Source organism: Schistocerca piceifrons, chromosome 2, assembly GCF_021461385.2.
Source record: "Schistocerca piceifrons isolate TAMUIC-IGC-003096 chromosome 2, iqSchPice1.1, whole genome shotgun sequence".
Lineage (NCBI taxonomy): Eukaryota > Metazoa > Arthropoda > Insecta > Orthoptera > Acrididae > Schistocerca > Schistocerca piceifrons.
In genome coordinates this window covers 642,126,160-642,143,079 of record NC_060139.1, presented here as the reverse complement: position 1 = coordinate 642,143,079, position 16,920 = coordinate 642,126,160, and the positions used below count along the sequence as shown (strand labels likewise).

General features: G+C 39.5%; 1 protein-coding gene across 3 annotated transcripts in view; it reads right to left on the bottom strand.

The window, feature by feature from the left end:
• LOC124775014 (myeloid leukemia factor) overlaps nucleotides 1-16,920 on the bottom strand; it is a 129,233-nt gene that overhangs the window by 93,922 nt on the left and 18,391 nt on the right. For all 3 annotated transcript variants that reach the window (XM_047249773.1, XM_047249774.1, XM_047249775.1), the window contains exon 2: nucleotides 10,132-10,324. In XM_047249773.1, the coding sequence (XP_047105729.1) occupies nucleotides 10,132-10,324 (193 nt within the window). The remainder of the gene's footprint in view (nucleotides 1-10,131; nucleotides 10,325-16,920) is intronic.

Below are 16,920 nucleotides of genomic sequence, written 5' to 3'. Positions count from 1 at the left end.
CTAGAGTATATTAAATGTCTCTAAAATGCTGCACTGTACAATGTACTTGCAGTGAGACAGTCGCAATTCCTTACATTCTTCCCACCAAGTCATGGTTCCATGGATAAACTATGCGAAAATCCTTCGCATTATGTCATACACAAACAGACCTGGCGCGCAGGCCAGATCCGACAGGCAGGGGCCTGCATATTAATGAGAAATGATGAGCTTCAGATAGGCAGGCCCAATCCATTAGAGATACCCCACAGAAATGGCCTGCAGTTTTGGCCCATCTTGGAAGTTCATTTATGTGGCCAACTAGTCATGTGTCACAGACACTATGTTGCTGAAATGAAGCCGCAGTGATCAATCCAAGCAACAGATAACTTGCACCAATACTCTGAGAATCAATACTAATGAGGACAGATAGCAACTCATGGTAAATATGATCCCTGAGCCACAGACAGACACATATAAAGGACAATCACACTCTCACAACTAAATTTTTGTCCACAGCCTTTGTCAGAAAACAAAAGCGCAACCGCACACACACGATCACTCAGACAACTCATGCACATGTGACCACTGTTTCCGGCCGTTGTGTCAACAGTCTCTGAGAATCAGATCCAAACAAACCACTCCTCACACCTCCCTGCCTCTCATCGGCCACTGTCAGGCTAGCGACAAGAAGAGGTGGCAGCACTGATTGACAGCTGAGGGGAATTGTAGAAAGGGGAGAAGCAGTAAGAATGATGGAGTAGGGAAGTGGCGCATGAACTCAGCTGCGCCAAGCCAGTGGCTATGCACATCAGTAAACATATTTCATCCACTGAGAAAAAGGGAATTTTTTTCAGTTTTTTCACTGATATTTCCCCAATTTCCCTGACATTTGAAATTCCCCAATTTCCAGAATTTGTGGCAACCTAGTAAATATTCAGTCAAACTGTAGAGACTCAATGAGATGCATTCACATGCCACATTTTTATGTTCAACTTTTCCAACGCGACTGACACTGTCTACAGTGAAACTAAGCCACAAACACTAACAGTTTCCCATCTTTGGAGGGAATTATACATTCTACTGACCACCATTTACAAATTGTAAACATATTTTGAAACATTTTACAGTCTCTCTCTTCAATGACAGCTGGCAAAAAGGAACACAAGATCACAGTTTATTAAAAACAGCTGCAAACAAACAAACCTTAAGATTACTAAAATGAGACACTGTGTAAATAATGTTCTGAGTATATCTCTAACATGCAAATGGACGACGGTGACAATGAATTTTGTTGTACATTGGCAACAAGGCAGCCGTTCATCAAATTTGAAAATATTTTACAATTTAAGAATATTTCAGGCATTTAAAAATAGATGACCCCAACAATTTCACTGTACAAGAAAGGTACACACTAAGAAGACACTTCACATTGGTGGCTGCTAGCAGTTCAGCAGTTTAAACTAATCTGGTGATGCTGGCAGGTAGTATTTTTCTTTCTTTCTTCAGACTGCTGCCAATGTTAACTAGTAATATATCATTAAGAGTTTTCTATGCTGTGTCATGTTTCTGTGATTAAATGAGAAAAGAGTCACCTACAGTTTATCACAGAGCTCTCTCTCTTTACTATGACACTGGAATTTAGGAAAGTTATGTCACTTCTGCTTGTGTAGAAACACAGATAATAACACAAGCACTGCAAAACAGAATCAATGCTAGTTCCATCTGCACCATTTCTGTTTATATACAGGGCAAGGCATTCTTCCTTACAGCCCTGAGTGTCAGTCAGAGAGGGGCCTTCTTATAAACACACTGTAATAAAATGCAACTTCATAGTCATTACAAACATTACTCAAACACCTTTCAGTTAGGACCAATTGCTGAAATGTTTAATTTTTCAAACAAACAAATTAGCATCTCAGACTTAGCTAACTATTCTCAGTATACAGTTAACCATGCCTCACTGGCAGCTTTCTGCAAGCGAAACTGCATACTGCCTAGCTAAAATTTGTCTGGTAATATAAAGTACTAGTTTCTCAAGCAGAATACCATAACCTTACTGTAACATTTGATGTAGATTACTAGGACCAAAGCAATTCGTGGAGAAACAACACTTTTTCACTAGCATTTTGGCATGAAAGTGTCATGCTACTAATCTCCTCTGCTTTCCATCCACGACTAAACAAATAGACCTGGCATGTCAGTTTCGTTTGTTTTGTTTTAGGGCGCAAAAACAACTAAGGTCATATGTGCCCATGTCAGAACCTTCAAATACTAAGACAAAAAAGGAGTTAATAGCCACTACACATTAAGCCCAATAGATGGGAGGAAAGCTAAAAACAAGGACTTCCACTCTGAGAAAGGTCTACAAAATATGCTGTAGACACGACGGAGTTTCTGAACTAAAGATTAAGTGTCCTTTGCCATACGGTTACGATGAATAAAAAAAATTCAGTTGACAGGAGAACGTCGTCCCGTCTACGGGGCTGGAAGGAAGTACACCACACACACACATTGTGGACTTGACTCAAAGGAGCTTATTGTCAGTCATTTCTGGTCACCCATCCTCCCACTGACGCATTACTCCTGAACTCAGAGGCAAGTGCGTGCAGGGGGATGGCACACTGAAACACTTGCAGACCGAGACATGCCTCCTTGGTTGCGAGATCTGCTCTTTCGTTCCCAGCAATGCCGACGTGCCCTGGAACCGAGCAGAAAGCCACCTCCTTCCCCAGTCATTTTAGTTGGAGGAGGGATTGGACTATTTTACCTGCAGGATACAAACATTGCAATGAGTGAATCAGAACAGACAAATTTAGGATGGGAAGAACGTCTCATCTGCTCCAGTGCCCGCAAGATCACCGACAATTCTACATAAAAGACAGTAAACGCTTGAGGCAGTCTGACCTTGAGGACACGATCCCGAAAAACAACAGAGCAACTAACAGAATCCCCCTGTTTCGACCCATCCACAAAAACAGCTACATAGTTTGGTGCTCAGATAAAATAGCAGAAAATGTTGCATTAGAAATGATGGCAGGAGTGCAATCTCTTGTACTGCACCAAATTTAAAATCACTCTGGGCCTGGGCCTCTCCAGTAACCAGGGTGGCAGGCAGTTAAAACCATGGATTTGGGGCTGTATGTGCTCCACACTGAAGTACTCCAGCACACATTGCACACAGATCCCAAGCGGCATTGTGGCTCAGGGACGGTGGGAAAAAAAAGACTGTCCAGAGGAGGATGAGCAAGAACATGTTGACCAGGTGTGCTTGGAGCTGCAAGAAACTTACAAGCCTGGCACGCCAGAAAGAGCTGCTGCCAGATGGTAAATGGCAGTTCCCCCACCTCAGCACAGAGACTGGATATAGGACTGGTCCGATAAGCACCCATGGCCAGTTGAATCCCCGTATGGTGGACAGCGTGAAGGATCCACAAATAAGAGGGCTGCACTGACCCATACACCATGCACCCATAGTCCAGCTGCGAACGCACAAAAGCGCAATAAAACTGGAGGAGACGTACCCTGTCTGCTCATGACCTGTGGCTGAGGTACTTGAGGACGTTCAGTGCCTTCAGGGTTCTGGCTTTCAAGGTCTCGCAGGCGTGGCAACCATGACAATCTGGAGTCAAAAATGAGTCCCAGAAACTGCACTGTATCTCTAAAATGTAGGATAGTGTCCCCCATATGCAATGCAGGCAGAGAGAGAAGTTTTTGCAGCCCACTCCTAACTGCCACATCATATGTTGAAACTGACGGCTCACTGATGCAACACTGGGGGAGGAACAGAAAACAGCAAAGAGCAAAATCATCCACAAATAAGGAGCACTGTACTGGACTCCTTACTGTAGATGTTATACTGTTTATGACTATGGCAAAGAGGGTAGCACTTAAAACACTGCCCTTTGGGACATCGTTCTCCTGCTCAAATCAGACAGTGTGTCACCAACTCAGGTCTGAAAAAACGCTGTGACGGGAAAGACTGAATGAAAATGGGGAGATTGCCACATAGACCCCACTTGTGCAGTTGCACTAGTATATAGTGTCTCCAGATAGTATCGTAAGCCTTATTTATATTGAAGAAAGTGCCAATACAGAGATGTTTATGGAGGAAAGCCTGCTGAATAGCTACCTCTAAGAGGGTCAGGTTGTCAACTGTGGACTGAAATTTTCAAAATCCACACAGAGCGGCTAAGGACGTGCGTGTCTGGTCTCCAACAGCCAGACCAGACGATGGTTAACCATCCAATCCAGGATCTTTCCTATACAGCTCGTCAAAGCGATACTCTCATAACTACTTGGATACGTGCGGTCCTTTCCTGGTTTGAGTGAAGTGATCAGAATTGCCTCCCCCCATGAATTGGGGAAGTTGCCTGTCTGCCATATTAGATTAAAAATTCAAGGATGATTTCATGGGATGCCGCTGGAAAATGTCTAAGCATGCAGTACCAGATGTGGTAATTACTGGGTGCAGTGCCAGCAGTCTCAGCCAGTGCAGATTCGAGCCCCCACATGGAGAAAGGGGAGTTGTAGGCCTCAGAACTGTTGAACCTGAAGTCCAACTTTTCCCTCTAGAGTTGCACAGTAGCAATGAAACACAGGATCCTTGCTTGCATTGGCAGTAGTTAGGACACACACAGGGCGATCGCCAGAGCAGTTGACACACTTTGGAGAAGAGCAGCTACTAACTCCCTCATGGGCAGCTTTACCACATTTCCCATAAGTGGCTTTCCCTCTACAGCTGAGAGTACTGTGCACAAAGTGCTGGCATTTAAAACACAGCATTGGATTGAGGTAATAAGGCCGTACACTTAAACGTAGGAAACCCACCTTCAAATGCTCTGGTAATTTGGTGCTGTTAAAAGTAAGGATAAACAAATGACTTCACGAGAGCACCATCCACCCGTTTCATAACGTGTTGTACGTCGACAATGTCTGTCTGGGACCATGAAACTTTCAGTTCTTCTTGGGGAATGTCAACCAGATCCCTTCAAGTCACATCACCTTTGTTGTAAGTTCAAGGTGTTGTGCAATTCAGTTTCTAGCACGAACTCCCCAAGGCATTATGCTTTCCGAAGATTCTTGACTTGTTGGAAGCTAGATGTTGCAACCAACAGGGTTCAATTTCGCAAGTGCTTAAAAGATTTTAAGGTGCCAGCAATGCCTTCTAAGCCTTTCTGTATGTAAAATGGCAAAACTTTGTCAAAACTCCCCTCTTTTCTTTTAACAATAAGAAACACATTCTGTGAAGCAGCATGCACTCTGTTACAACTGATTGTATCAGGACGACTGGCTACACGAGTCCTCTTGTTGGACTGTTAGTACCTTCCAGCGGCCCACCCTTTCCACTGAGAGGGGTAAAGAGAATTTCGGAGGGTCCATTTCGGTCCCACGAGCAGCTAGGGAAATAAGGGTCCACTCACAGAGCCCTGCGTGCCTGAGTAAGTCTAGTACAACTGAGGTGCGGCAGGTTCCCCAGAGGTTGCCCACTAAGGACTGTTCCACATCAACAGCCATACATCTCATCAGTGTACAGCACACCTTGAGATTGAGGGTTTTTTATACAGGTTTATTCCATCCTCACAGTCCGGGCTGCATCGTGGCCACTGAAGCATGCCCAGAGCTTACAGTTGCAGAGAACTGGCGGCACTTACCAGTCACCAGCTCGGGAACCCCGGGGTCACCAAGCCCATACTCAGCCAACAAATGCTGAGTCCCTGAGGGCTGGGGCCCCATGGTAGCCAACCAAAAACTCAAAAGAGTTTGGTGCTTGCAAGCCTCAACGATATTGCATTTGTGATTCTGTTGCCATCAAGTTTTCACATTTCACACTTATCAGAAATACAACTACTTCATTGAAGCAACAACAGGGTATATGATGATATATTTGGTCTGACTGGTATGCCGTCTGAATATTGAGAAGAATAGTTAGTAAAATATAGACCTATATTGATTCCCTGAGCATGTCTCATACCTATCACAAAGCGTCTCCATTGCTTCCATTTGAAGCAGATACCTATTACAGGTCTGCAGAAACATGCATACATTTAATGGTGTTAATTTAACAGTACTATCACATTCTACGTAACTAAAACAAATGTTATCAGACATACAATCTTCTCAAATGGGCCCCTTGCAGTGTTAACTATTCTACGAGTGTGGAAATGATGCAGTACTTTAGGTGTGTATCATCATGAGGAAGGGACAACAAACGAGATGTGAAGTTCATCCTTAATGCAATGATGGGAGCTTTATTTGCCATAAACTAACACTGTCCTCAATCCAATAGTTGGTTTGAATGATATAGTGCTGTACTACATACAGTCATACACGAGTTATACTCTAATTAAAATTATACTTTGTGACCATCAGATTGCAATGACAGGATCTGGGTGGGGGGGCTGTCAGTGTGCAGCCAGTTACACATCACAAGATGCTGTACGTACCTCCAGAACAGGCAACACAGCAGCATGTGGCCCACAAGAAAGAACTATGACTAGGTGGTGGCTAACCCCTACCACCTGACTGAAAAAATGTCAATCAGGAAGCAATTTTAATGTGAGTATAATGTGTGCTTGCTTTCCTCCAACCTTTAAACTGACTGACTTATGTAAACTATAGTTTAATGTGCTCTTGCCCCATCAATTATGGAACCTACAGTTTGCAGTGGACTCTCAACAACACTGCAACTTGCCACTTTTAACATAAGTTATTGTCAGAGGTGAAATAAGTGATACTTTGCAGGAAAAGTTGGGTATGCGGGCACCTGAGTGTTCGCAAAATCTGAAGAAGCTTATCTGAAAGACCAACACTTTTTAATCTTGTTCGTTGGCCAATCAACCACTTAACTACGTAGTTTTCTTCTGTCATAATTGAATTTCACAAATTAATTTCCAGCACCGTATTTACTTCTTAGGTATATCATTTAGCAATATTAAGTTAACCTGTTTACATACACTGACGCGTGTTTTGTTTATTTTATATTCCGTAAGGTATTATATTGGCAATATAATTTTGCTGTGATCTCGCTCTTTTCATGTATACATAGAACAGTCTATGATGTACCAACATGACCATTTTGCTCGAACAGAGTTCACAACAGCAATGACAGTGCATTACTCAGCAAGGCGAAGTGGTAACTGCCTCAGCAATTGCAGCAGTGCCCTGTTCACACCCAAGAAAAACATAGGGAAGTAGTAGTTGCATACATTCCAGTACTGTTACACGTAGAGAACTGACACACCACGCATCTATCTACATTTACTTGCAATTTTAAAATTCAAATGTGATGTTCACTGTCATGTTTACATGCTAGGACAATACATTTTTGCTTATCCAGTTAAATATTACTTGTCTAACACAAACTGATTATGTAATCTGTTGTTCAGATTCAGTCAACTCTGATGGGAGATTATGAGTGCATTCATTTTATTTTATTTTTTAAAATTAAGAGAGCAGATGGTTCAAGAAGAGATTTAAAGATCTTATCTATACAAGGCTGTTTTGATACTCCCATCAGATCATGCATGTTACAGGAAAAAATTGCAAAGTGATCAATGGTTGAACATCAGTGTAAGCAAATATTTTAGACACTTTCATTGGCAAGAAATATTTGTAACTGGTAAAGAGACTGAATAATTGACAAAAAATAATTTTGCATGGTGCCCTAGAGCCTTAAAATGAATAATGTTGTGAAGGCTGCCAGCATAATGTAAATCCTCAGGAGCTCTGAAATTTTTGTTTCTAACTCTCTATTTAAGTGATCTCTATCACTAGTTTTATTCAACTGAATTTATTCTATTTCTGAACCTGTGCTACATCATTTTAATCTTTGTTTAACTTTTCAAACTTTTGTCACTAGCAAATAATGATAGAGTGCGTGTCAAAAAGAGAAATTTGGTATCATCATTTACAAATTAGCGTACTATGAAGGAGAATACGATTGTTGCTAATTAGTTGTTTGGTCAATTCAGAAAATATTTTGTCAGGAGGATAAAATATGATTCTCCTTATATAAAGGAAACACATCATGGGCAGAACAAACTTTTTTCATCACTCTACACAAAATGACTTCATACAAATAATCAGCAGTTTAAAAATTGAGCAGAAACCTCTTAGCTGCTGTTTTGTAGCAATCTGCTACAGATTTGTTAACAGCCAGTGGGTGCCTGCACCTAGGGGGAATTTTCATCATTTGGAGATGGCAGTCACTTGCTTTGCAGGTGGCTGTATGCACAAGTGTCTGATACATTGCTGCCTGATAATCCATTTATCCATATTGTTAATGGAATTCTTGTTGCGAACATCTTTCTTCTCCTTCTGTGGCATAGAAACTTCAATTCCACTCTGTTCGCCTTTGTACCCTCCCTCCTGTAATTTGCAAACCACGCTCTTGCTCTAATTTAACTTTTAACATGTTGACTGCACATTCTGTAGTCTTTTCCACCATCACAATCAATCCCTTCTCCTCCTCTCTATCAACAAGGTTAACATTATTAACTGCAAGATATCGCACCTGTCCAAAAAGACATTTTCTACGCTCAATTTTCATTAGTACTTTAGCCCCAGTGTGGTCTTTACGAAGTCATGGGACTAAGTGAGTCCACATAACTGCAAGTTATCACTTCACCCTGATAAGTAAAAGACAGCATTCATTAGACAAATATGTTGTTCACAAGCATGGAACTTCTGTCATTATACCACCATCAAACAATTGTAATAACACCTCAGCACATTAAGGAAACTGCCTGAATGTAGTTTATCTGAGCCCAAAACAATTCATGCTACGTCTTTAGGATAAATGTTTAAAACATATCAGAAGCCAACTGCCTTTTATTAAATGTAAGCAACATGGAAAAATGCTGGTCAAACCTGTATGTAATTTCTTCCTTCCTTTGAGTAAATTAAATTTTAAAAACATTTTACAGGGTTGGTGACTAATATTGTACCTAGCCCCAGCCTCTGACCTAAAGTTTCAGGATTACCTACAAGAATAAGTTGGTCTTTACCTTATTCATCTCTACAATATGGTCTTGTCACTTTTCAATATCTCATCATGAATCTTACTTCTTAGACACTGCTGCAAACACACTACAAGTTGTAAAGTAATTTCAGTTTTCATACTGACGACAGAAGAGAAGAAAAAGTAACATACTGTACACAAATATGAAACTAGAGCCAGCACGAATCCTATGCAAAATATGAGCCGTTTCTATGAAAATTTTTATTTAGTGTGGTGATGCTAAGAGATAGCAGTAGATCTACACCGTAATTTGCCTGCACCTGCCACTGAGACAACTGCAGAAATCTGCAATTTGCAATTAAGGCCTTATTAGCCGGTATACATAATGTTCCCATGAACAGTTACGTAAGATATGGTAACTGATTAGGTTATGAGAAGTCTATTTGATAAGTGCTCATTTTTTGTGATGTCCGAAAAGTCTAAAAAGGATCGTCTTTCACATTTGTAATAGGAAATGCGTAAGAGGGTGTAAGTTTTTTTATCTCACAGTTCAATGTGCTGCAACATGAAACTCAAATGAGAACAGTTTCATTACTGCTCATATAATCTTGATTTGATTCCTGCTAAATAGTACCAGCACATAAAAAAAGGTATCATCACAACATTACAGAAATGTTTGAAGATGTCTCTCACTCTGTTTATATGGGGCTCCCAAAGTAATTTTGTAAATAGGTTCCAAATAATGCTTCTGGTTGGACATACAAACATTCCAGTATCAACCACTTCAGGTCTTACACGTGAACACAATGGCGAAAAAACAGTTTCCAAAATTCACCATCTTCTGGAAGTTGTGCTGCTCATGAACATGGTAACTGAATTATAATGAAGGTTAGCAGCGGCACAGTTCTATTAACCTTGTGTGCACAGGGCATTTCACAATTACCACAAGGGTGTAAATATTGCAGAAAGATATACGGAGAAGCAGCTTACAGCTGTAGCTCTAACCTAAAAAGTAGTTGTGCATGTTCACATTTTCTTGGTAACCAAATGAAACATGGCAAATTTGATGTAAAAGCAACTGTGTGTGTGTGTGTGTGTGTGTGTGTGTGTGTGTGTGTGTGAGTGAGTGAGTGAGTGAGTGAGAGAGAGAGAGAGAGAGAGAGAATTCAACATAAGATCTTAAACACACTTACAAAATTCTGGAATATGCTGTTCATGTTTGGAAATCCAAATGGCATCAAATCTTGACACCCCCTGCTTGCAGGAGAGTTCTGAGAACGTGGGCCTTCTAGAGCTGGAAAACCCATACCTCCCAACATTCCGAATGGATTCGAGAACATTGAATTCATCATGTCATTCATCTGACGCATGGACCGCATGTGTGCTCTGAAATACAAGTAATTCACAGTCAATCAAAAATAAAGCCTGTCTACACTACTGTTGTCACAGGAGTATTTCAAAAGTCTACTTCACAAGAAACAAGCATACTCTATAAAAGTGTCCATTGTCATGACATGCAACCTATGCCCTCAATTGGGTCATTCTGTGTAAAAAATCACGTATTTTGATGGATCTTAAGGTGGCCATTTCAGAATTTAGTGATACTCGGTAAATGGATTCTACCTACATGTCTTTGTAAAACTACTGAACAGCACTGTCCTAACTAACAATTTTTCATAAACTCAGGTCTGCACACTCCAGGGTGTGTACCCAATCAGTCAGGCACCAATTTATCTATTTTCAGAACCTACTGTTCAGTAATAAGTTGACCTGCAGTGCACCTAGTACACAGGCCACTAAGTTGCTATAATGTATATAAAAAGTAGGACACATCTCAATTTTTTTTAATGAAAAATGGTGAGAAAGCACTTTTCTATGCTGTACTTTAAATAGGTGATTTTTAAAAAGTCATAACATTGCACATGGAAACCGTGGGAAACTCATTATGTTCACTGTAACTATTTAGTCACAATACGAAGTATAAATAACAATGAAAAGAATTTGGCGTTGCAATTTGTAGTTATTACCTTCTCTCAAACAATCCCATCGCAAAAAATGTCAAATTTGAAATTTATCAAAGGCCTTATTTAGACAGCTGATTCTCAACGTGATTTTTTCCTGAAATCTTTACCTATGTGGTAGCAATCTTCAGTGCAAAGAAGAATATCTTAACTTGATTCATTGGCAAAGATTAAAATGAAAATGACAAATGCCATCTACATCCAGCAGACAGGGAATTGGTAAAAAAAAAATCTTGTGTCCTCCGTGACAAATTGTTCCTAAAATATTTGTGGTTGACCGGTAAGTTAGAACTGTAAATAGGCGAGAGCTGAAAACAGCTACCATTCATTTTTCTCAATGATATGTTTTATTTCACTGTTAATTGTCGTTTCAGTTTAAAGAATTACAAGAGGGAGCTTGGGTGTACAAATGAGGTGATATATCATTCTGTTACTGTAAATTAAAAAGATACTTCAGTGAAACATAGAAGATGCAAACAAGAAACATTAAAAATGTTGTTACATATACACCAACATATCCTGGCATAAAAATTCAACAAAAAGTTCCATTAAAAATTCAAAAAGAAGGAAATTTTATTTTTAAAACTCTTCCACCTCCCTTAAAACTGTTTATTTTTTTGCCTCTTGATGCAAAAACAAAACAAGTTCACTTAAATGACAGAGATGATTTTATTCATGGCACTTATTGTCAACTTTATGTACTTTGCGATAAAAGTAAATATACTCTGACAATGCTCCATGAGGACAGAGCAAGTGAAAACTTTAACCTGTTCATTAAGAGTTGATTTCCACATTTCTGAGTAAGGAGCTCCATTACATCAGAAAAATTGTTGCACTGTTCACATGGATACTCCACACAATCGCAGGGCATTAATTTTCTTAGTTTCTTCACAGATCAAATTGTGTGAAAGTTTCTTAGAACACAGGTACAGTACAGTGAAGACCGTTCCAGAAACAACGATCGCAAAGTGCATTTACAGTCTCCTAACAGATGCAAATGGGAGTACTGTTGCTATGAAAGCTAATGAAGACACTTTGTGCTGTAAGCTGCACAGTATGTAGCTTTCAAATACAATGAAAACTGGCACACAAGACATTTACAAGCATCACATGAATTTAAAGATGTTGAGGTTAACTGAATACCTACTGCTGAATCACAATTCCTTTCTTGGCTCAGTTGGAATTATGCTGTTTGGGTCCCCTTCTCCAACGTTATATGTAAGGTGGATGACCCATCATTACAAAGACACAGTGCACGATTGTATAAGCTTGTCAATAAGCACCATGAAAAATATCATCTACCACTTTTAAGCGAACTTGTTTTGTATATGCATCAAGATGTCAAGGAGAACGAGAAAGTTATATGCAAAGTGCAAGTGTTTTTAAAAATAAATTCTTTTTTGTATTTGAATTTTTTTTATGAAACTGTTCTTTGCAGAATTTTTATATTTATACATACTGATATATATTTAAAAAGTTATTAATGTCTTATTACTGTTTGCATCTTTTCTTATGTTTTACTGAAGTATCATTTTAATTTACAGTGACAGAATAATAATATATCAACTCATTTGTGCAACTGAAAAGACAAACAGCAGTGAAATACAACAAATCCATTGAGGAAAATGAATGGTAACCCTTTTAAGTTCTCACCTGCTTACAGTTCTGATCTTCTGGCCAACCACAAATATTTTATGAACACCGTTTCAAGGAATACGTAACACTTATTTACCAATGCCTTACGGTGTTGAATGGTCGAATGGCACATGTCTGTAGAATTTTAATTTTATTTTTGTTAATGAGTAAAGTTAGGATATTCTACTTTGCATCTAAGACTGCTACCACATAGGCCTATGTAACTAACATTTCAGCAAAAAATCAAGTTGAGATTCAACAATCTATGTACCACCCCCCCCCCCCCCCCCCCACTATTTGACTCTTTTTGCAATGGACTCATCTAAAGGCAGAGGTAATAATTACTCAGTGTGGCACTAAATTCTTTTCATTGTTATTTATACCTAATACTAGAAGTGAAGAGTTACAGAACACAAGATGCGGCCTCTACTAATTTTAAAAGAATCATCACATTTAAAGCACAGCACGTAAAAAGTGTTTCAGCATTTTTCATTAAAAATCTGAATGAGGTATCCTACTTTTTATACATTATATCAGCTTAAAAGCCTACATACTAGGTGCAAACAAGGATTACTAATTATTGAGTAGTGGGACTCTGAAAATAGGAAAATTGGTGTATCAAATTACCAGTTTTAAAACATGAACGTATCCATCAAATTACCAGTTTTAAAACATGAACCCCAAAAGGGTTAGAGTTAGGACAATGTCATTTGGCAGTTTTACTATTAAGACACACAGTGCCAATGTACCAAATTCTGAAATGGTAATCTTTTCTCCCCCCCACCCCGCGCCAAGACATTACAAGGAATGACCCTACTACATGTTTATTATTTCTAAAAAACTAGGAATAACAGAATAATATATAATAGTAAAGTGTTCTGATTTACATTTGGTCAATTTATAAAAAGTTATTTTGAGATGATACTGCACAACTCTTCCTGTCAGCTGGCACACATGTGACATTCATGACCAAACTGCAAAATTTAAATAATCTGCCACGGAATTACAGTATCATTTTGTGGGGCAAATGATCAAAGCTTCTTACATAACCAGTAACCAGAAGTTATGTTTATTTGAGACTGCCAATTTGACACTTACTGCAGATATATATAGTCAAGTTAACAAAAAGATTTTCATTGTTTTATGAAATAATATCAAGTAAACAGAAAAAGGAAGGAAAAAATAGGAGATATCAATTGCTGATTGCATTTGAAATGTAAGTTTACAAGCAGGAATACATCATAAACCACTCAATTTAATGGCATTACATAATTTTAACTAGAATGGTTTGTAGATATTTCATTAAAAATAATTCCTTGTTTTACAAAAATTATATGCATGTGAAATCAAGTTACAGTTCTCTGTAGCGCGCGCGCGCGCGCGCGCGCGCACGCCCACACACACACACACACACACACACACACACACACACACACACACACACCCTTTTTTTTATACAAAAAAAATGTTGACATAAAAAGAAAAAATCTCAGGAAATCATAATTGTGAAACAAATGCAATTACAGCACATCTAACAGGTATTTGCTAAACCTGCCCTAGAAAGTTCAGTGGTGTAAACAAATGCGCGCACAACTGTATAATAGGCTGAGTACAGAAAATATCCTACAATATAAATACTCAGCTAAAGGATTCATACTAAGTCCCTGAAGCAGTTCACTGCATCAGTCTCAAGATCTAAGTGAAACAAAAAAAGTGAAGGCCAGCAGCAGAAATTACGAAAGTAGACCTGAATTCATCACCTGTTAAATACAGAAGAAATCTTTTCCTTTCAGCAAGAAGGAGTTGCAAGATGTTATGGAACTTATACAGAAGAATAATATGCATAAAACAGCAGAAAGTCAAAGTGATTTATTTTTACATTAATAATTTTTGTTAGTTATTTCTCACAATTTACTCAAAAAACCTAAGAATGTCATAAGTCTACACCAAAAGTCTATTTCAGTTTATAGATTTTCCAAATATTTATTTTGCTCTCCTGTAAAGTTACTTCTTGTGGCTCAGACTGATCATTCTGACCCTCTTCAACTGTCACCCATTGAAATGCATCCCTTATTCCAGAGTGCTTGTTATAGTAACTGCAGTTTTCACCAAAGAGTGGATGGGGAAGAAGCAGCGAGAGGGAAGACAGAACAGAGGAAGTGGAGACTGCAGGGAAAAGGGTGTGCCACAAGTGAAGTTTGACAGGCGGAAATGGATGTGAAGCACGGGGTTAGAGGAAATTGAGGTCAACAAGAGTACAGATAGAAGGATGTGTTCAAGGCCAAGTACCAAGTACATAATTTAGAGAAGTAGTTGTTTGGGGGGGCAGGGGATGATTATCCACAAGCTACAGTTGTGAAGCAGCCATTGAAATTGAATAATCTGTGCACCCAGACATGTTCCAATAGTGGGTGGGTATACGATCTTTGGCACATTTTGACAGTGGCCATTCAATTGTACTAACTGTACAGGTTTGAGATCAAGCCCGTAAATTCTGACAAGAAATGATCAGTTTCACAGATGCTTCAGTTTTGATAGGATATGACAGGATAAGGTGGGTGCTATACGATGAAGCCCGACAAATGAAACACGTTTAGCACAGCTGCCACTTGCAACAAAAGAGGTGGAACAAAGATTTAGCGAGCATGAATGGCAGGTGGAAAAAGGCAGCAGTTCTAAACTGACATAAATTGGCACATGCATGCTAGACAGGAATAATGCCTGCATGCACAGAAGGAGGTGTTCAAGTGCGCTGTGTGCTATGGTCAAAAACTGACTTCACAGTTTGACCTTGGAGCTTTTGTGCATTTCCAGTGAACAAATTTTCATAATGCATTAATGATATAAAGGCTGTACTTTAGGTTCACAAAATATCTGTTTTTATATAATGCTGTTACAAGAAGCATACTCTGATTGATTACTTTGCATTCTCGAAATGGAACTGAACAAACAAGGCTTTAACATCTTCATACTGGTGTATGACAAAGAGGTGTATAAAGGACCCTAACAACACTTATCATAATAAGGTACTGCACATTTGAAATCTATTATTTCTGAATAAATATTGTGGCAGAAGAAGGTGAGCAGCACAGTCACCGTGGTGTAGTGGTTATGATACTAGACTGTTGCATGGGGGGGGGGGGTCATGAGTTCAAAACTCACCTGAACTGTAAATTTTTAATTTCTACAGTCGGTTCGAACACATTCTAGAAGAATCCTAAAATGTCAATAATCATTGTACTGGAATGTTCTGTAACTGTATATATTTTATGTGTGTTCTGGCCGGAGGCAGTTCGCCCCATGCTCTTGTATGAACAAGTGCTGAATAAATCTTCGTTTCATCTAATTACACCTTCTCTTACATGACATTATTCTGGTGGAGGCACCGGGTACTGGAACTTGTGATAGCACACATTATCGATGACACAGTAGCTCCCATCAGACCACTACAGAGCCACCATTTACGTGGCAAGAAACCCGAGTTCGAGCAATATTCAACAGAGTGCAGTCTATCGGAGACAGAAGAAGACGTTCCGATGATAGAAACTGTGTGCCACGACACGAGATATCCTTCTGGGTTCTCTGGTGACGATGGCCAAGATCCATACAAATGGGTGAAGGTATTTGAGCATATAGCCAAATTTAACAAATGGGATGACACCCTGTGTTTGGCTAACGTAGGATGCGTGTTTTTTAAGTAAGTACTGTTTTAAAATAAAAAAAAGATGTGCTAAGATATCTCAATAATTTTATTTTTACATGAAAGCCTGTACCTTAATCCATTTTTCTACATAATTTCCATCAATATTGAGGCACTTGTCATAACGTTTTACCAGTTTTTGAATACCCTCCTTATAGAAGTCTGCCGCCTGACTTGTTAACCACTGCATCACCACTGTTTTGACTTCACCATCATCTTGAGGACGCTGACCGCCCAGGTGTTTCTTCAAGTGCAGGAATAGATGGTAGTCACTGGGCGCAAGATTGGGGCTGTACAGAGGATGATCTGGAGTTTCCCTTCGAAAAGGTGTGATGAGATCTTTGGTGTGATTCGCCACATGTGGATGGGCATTGTCTTGCAGCAAAACTATGCCCTTGCTCAACTCCCATGGGCTGTTGCTTTGATTCTAGTGTGACTTAGGCCACCCATGTTTCATCGCCCGTAGCAATTTGGCTCAAGAAATCATCACCGTCGTTGTGGTACTGCTCAAGGAAAGCCAATGCACTGTCTAAATGTTTGGTTTTCTGCACATCCGTCAACATTTTCGGTACCCAACGTCCGCAAAATTTTCGGTAATTCAAGTGCTCCGTCACAACGCCATACAA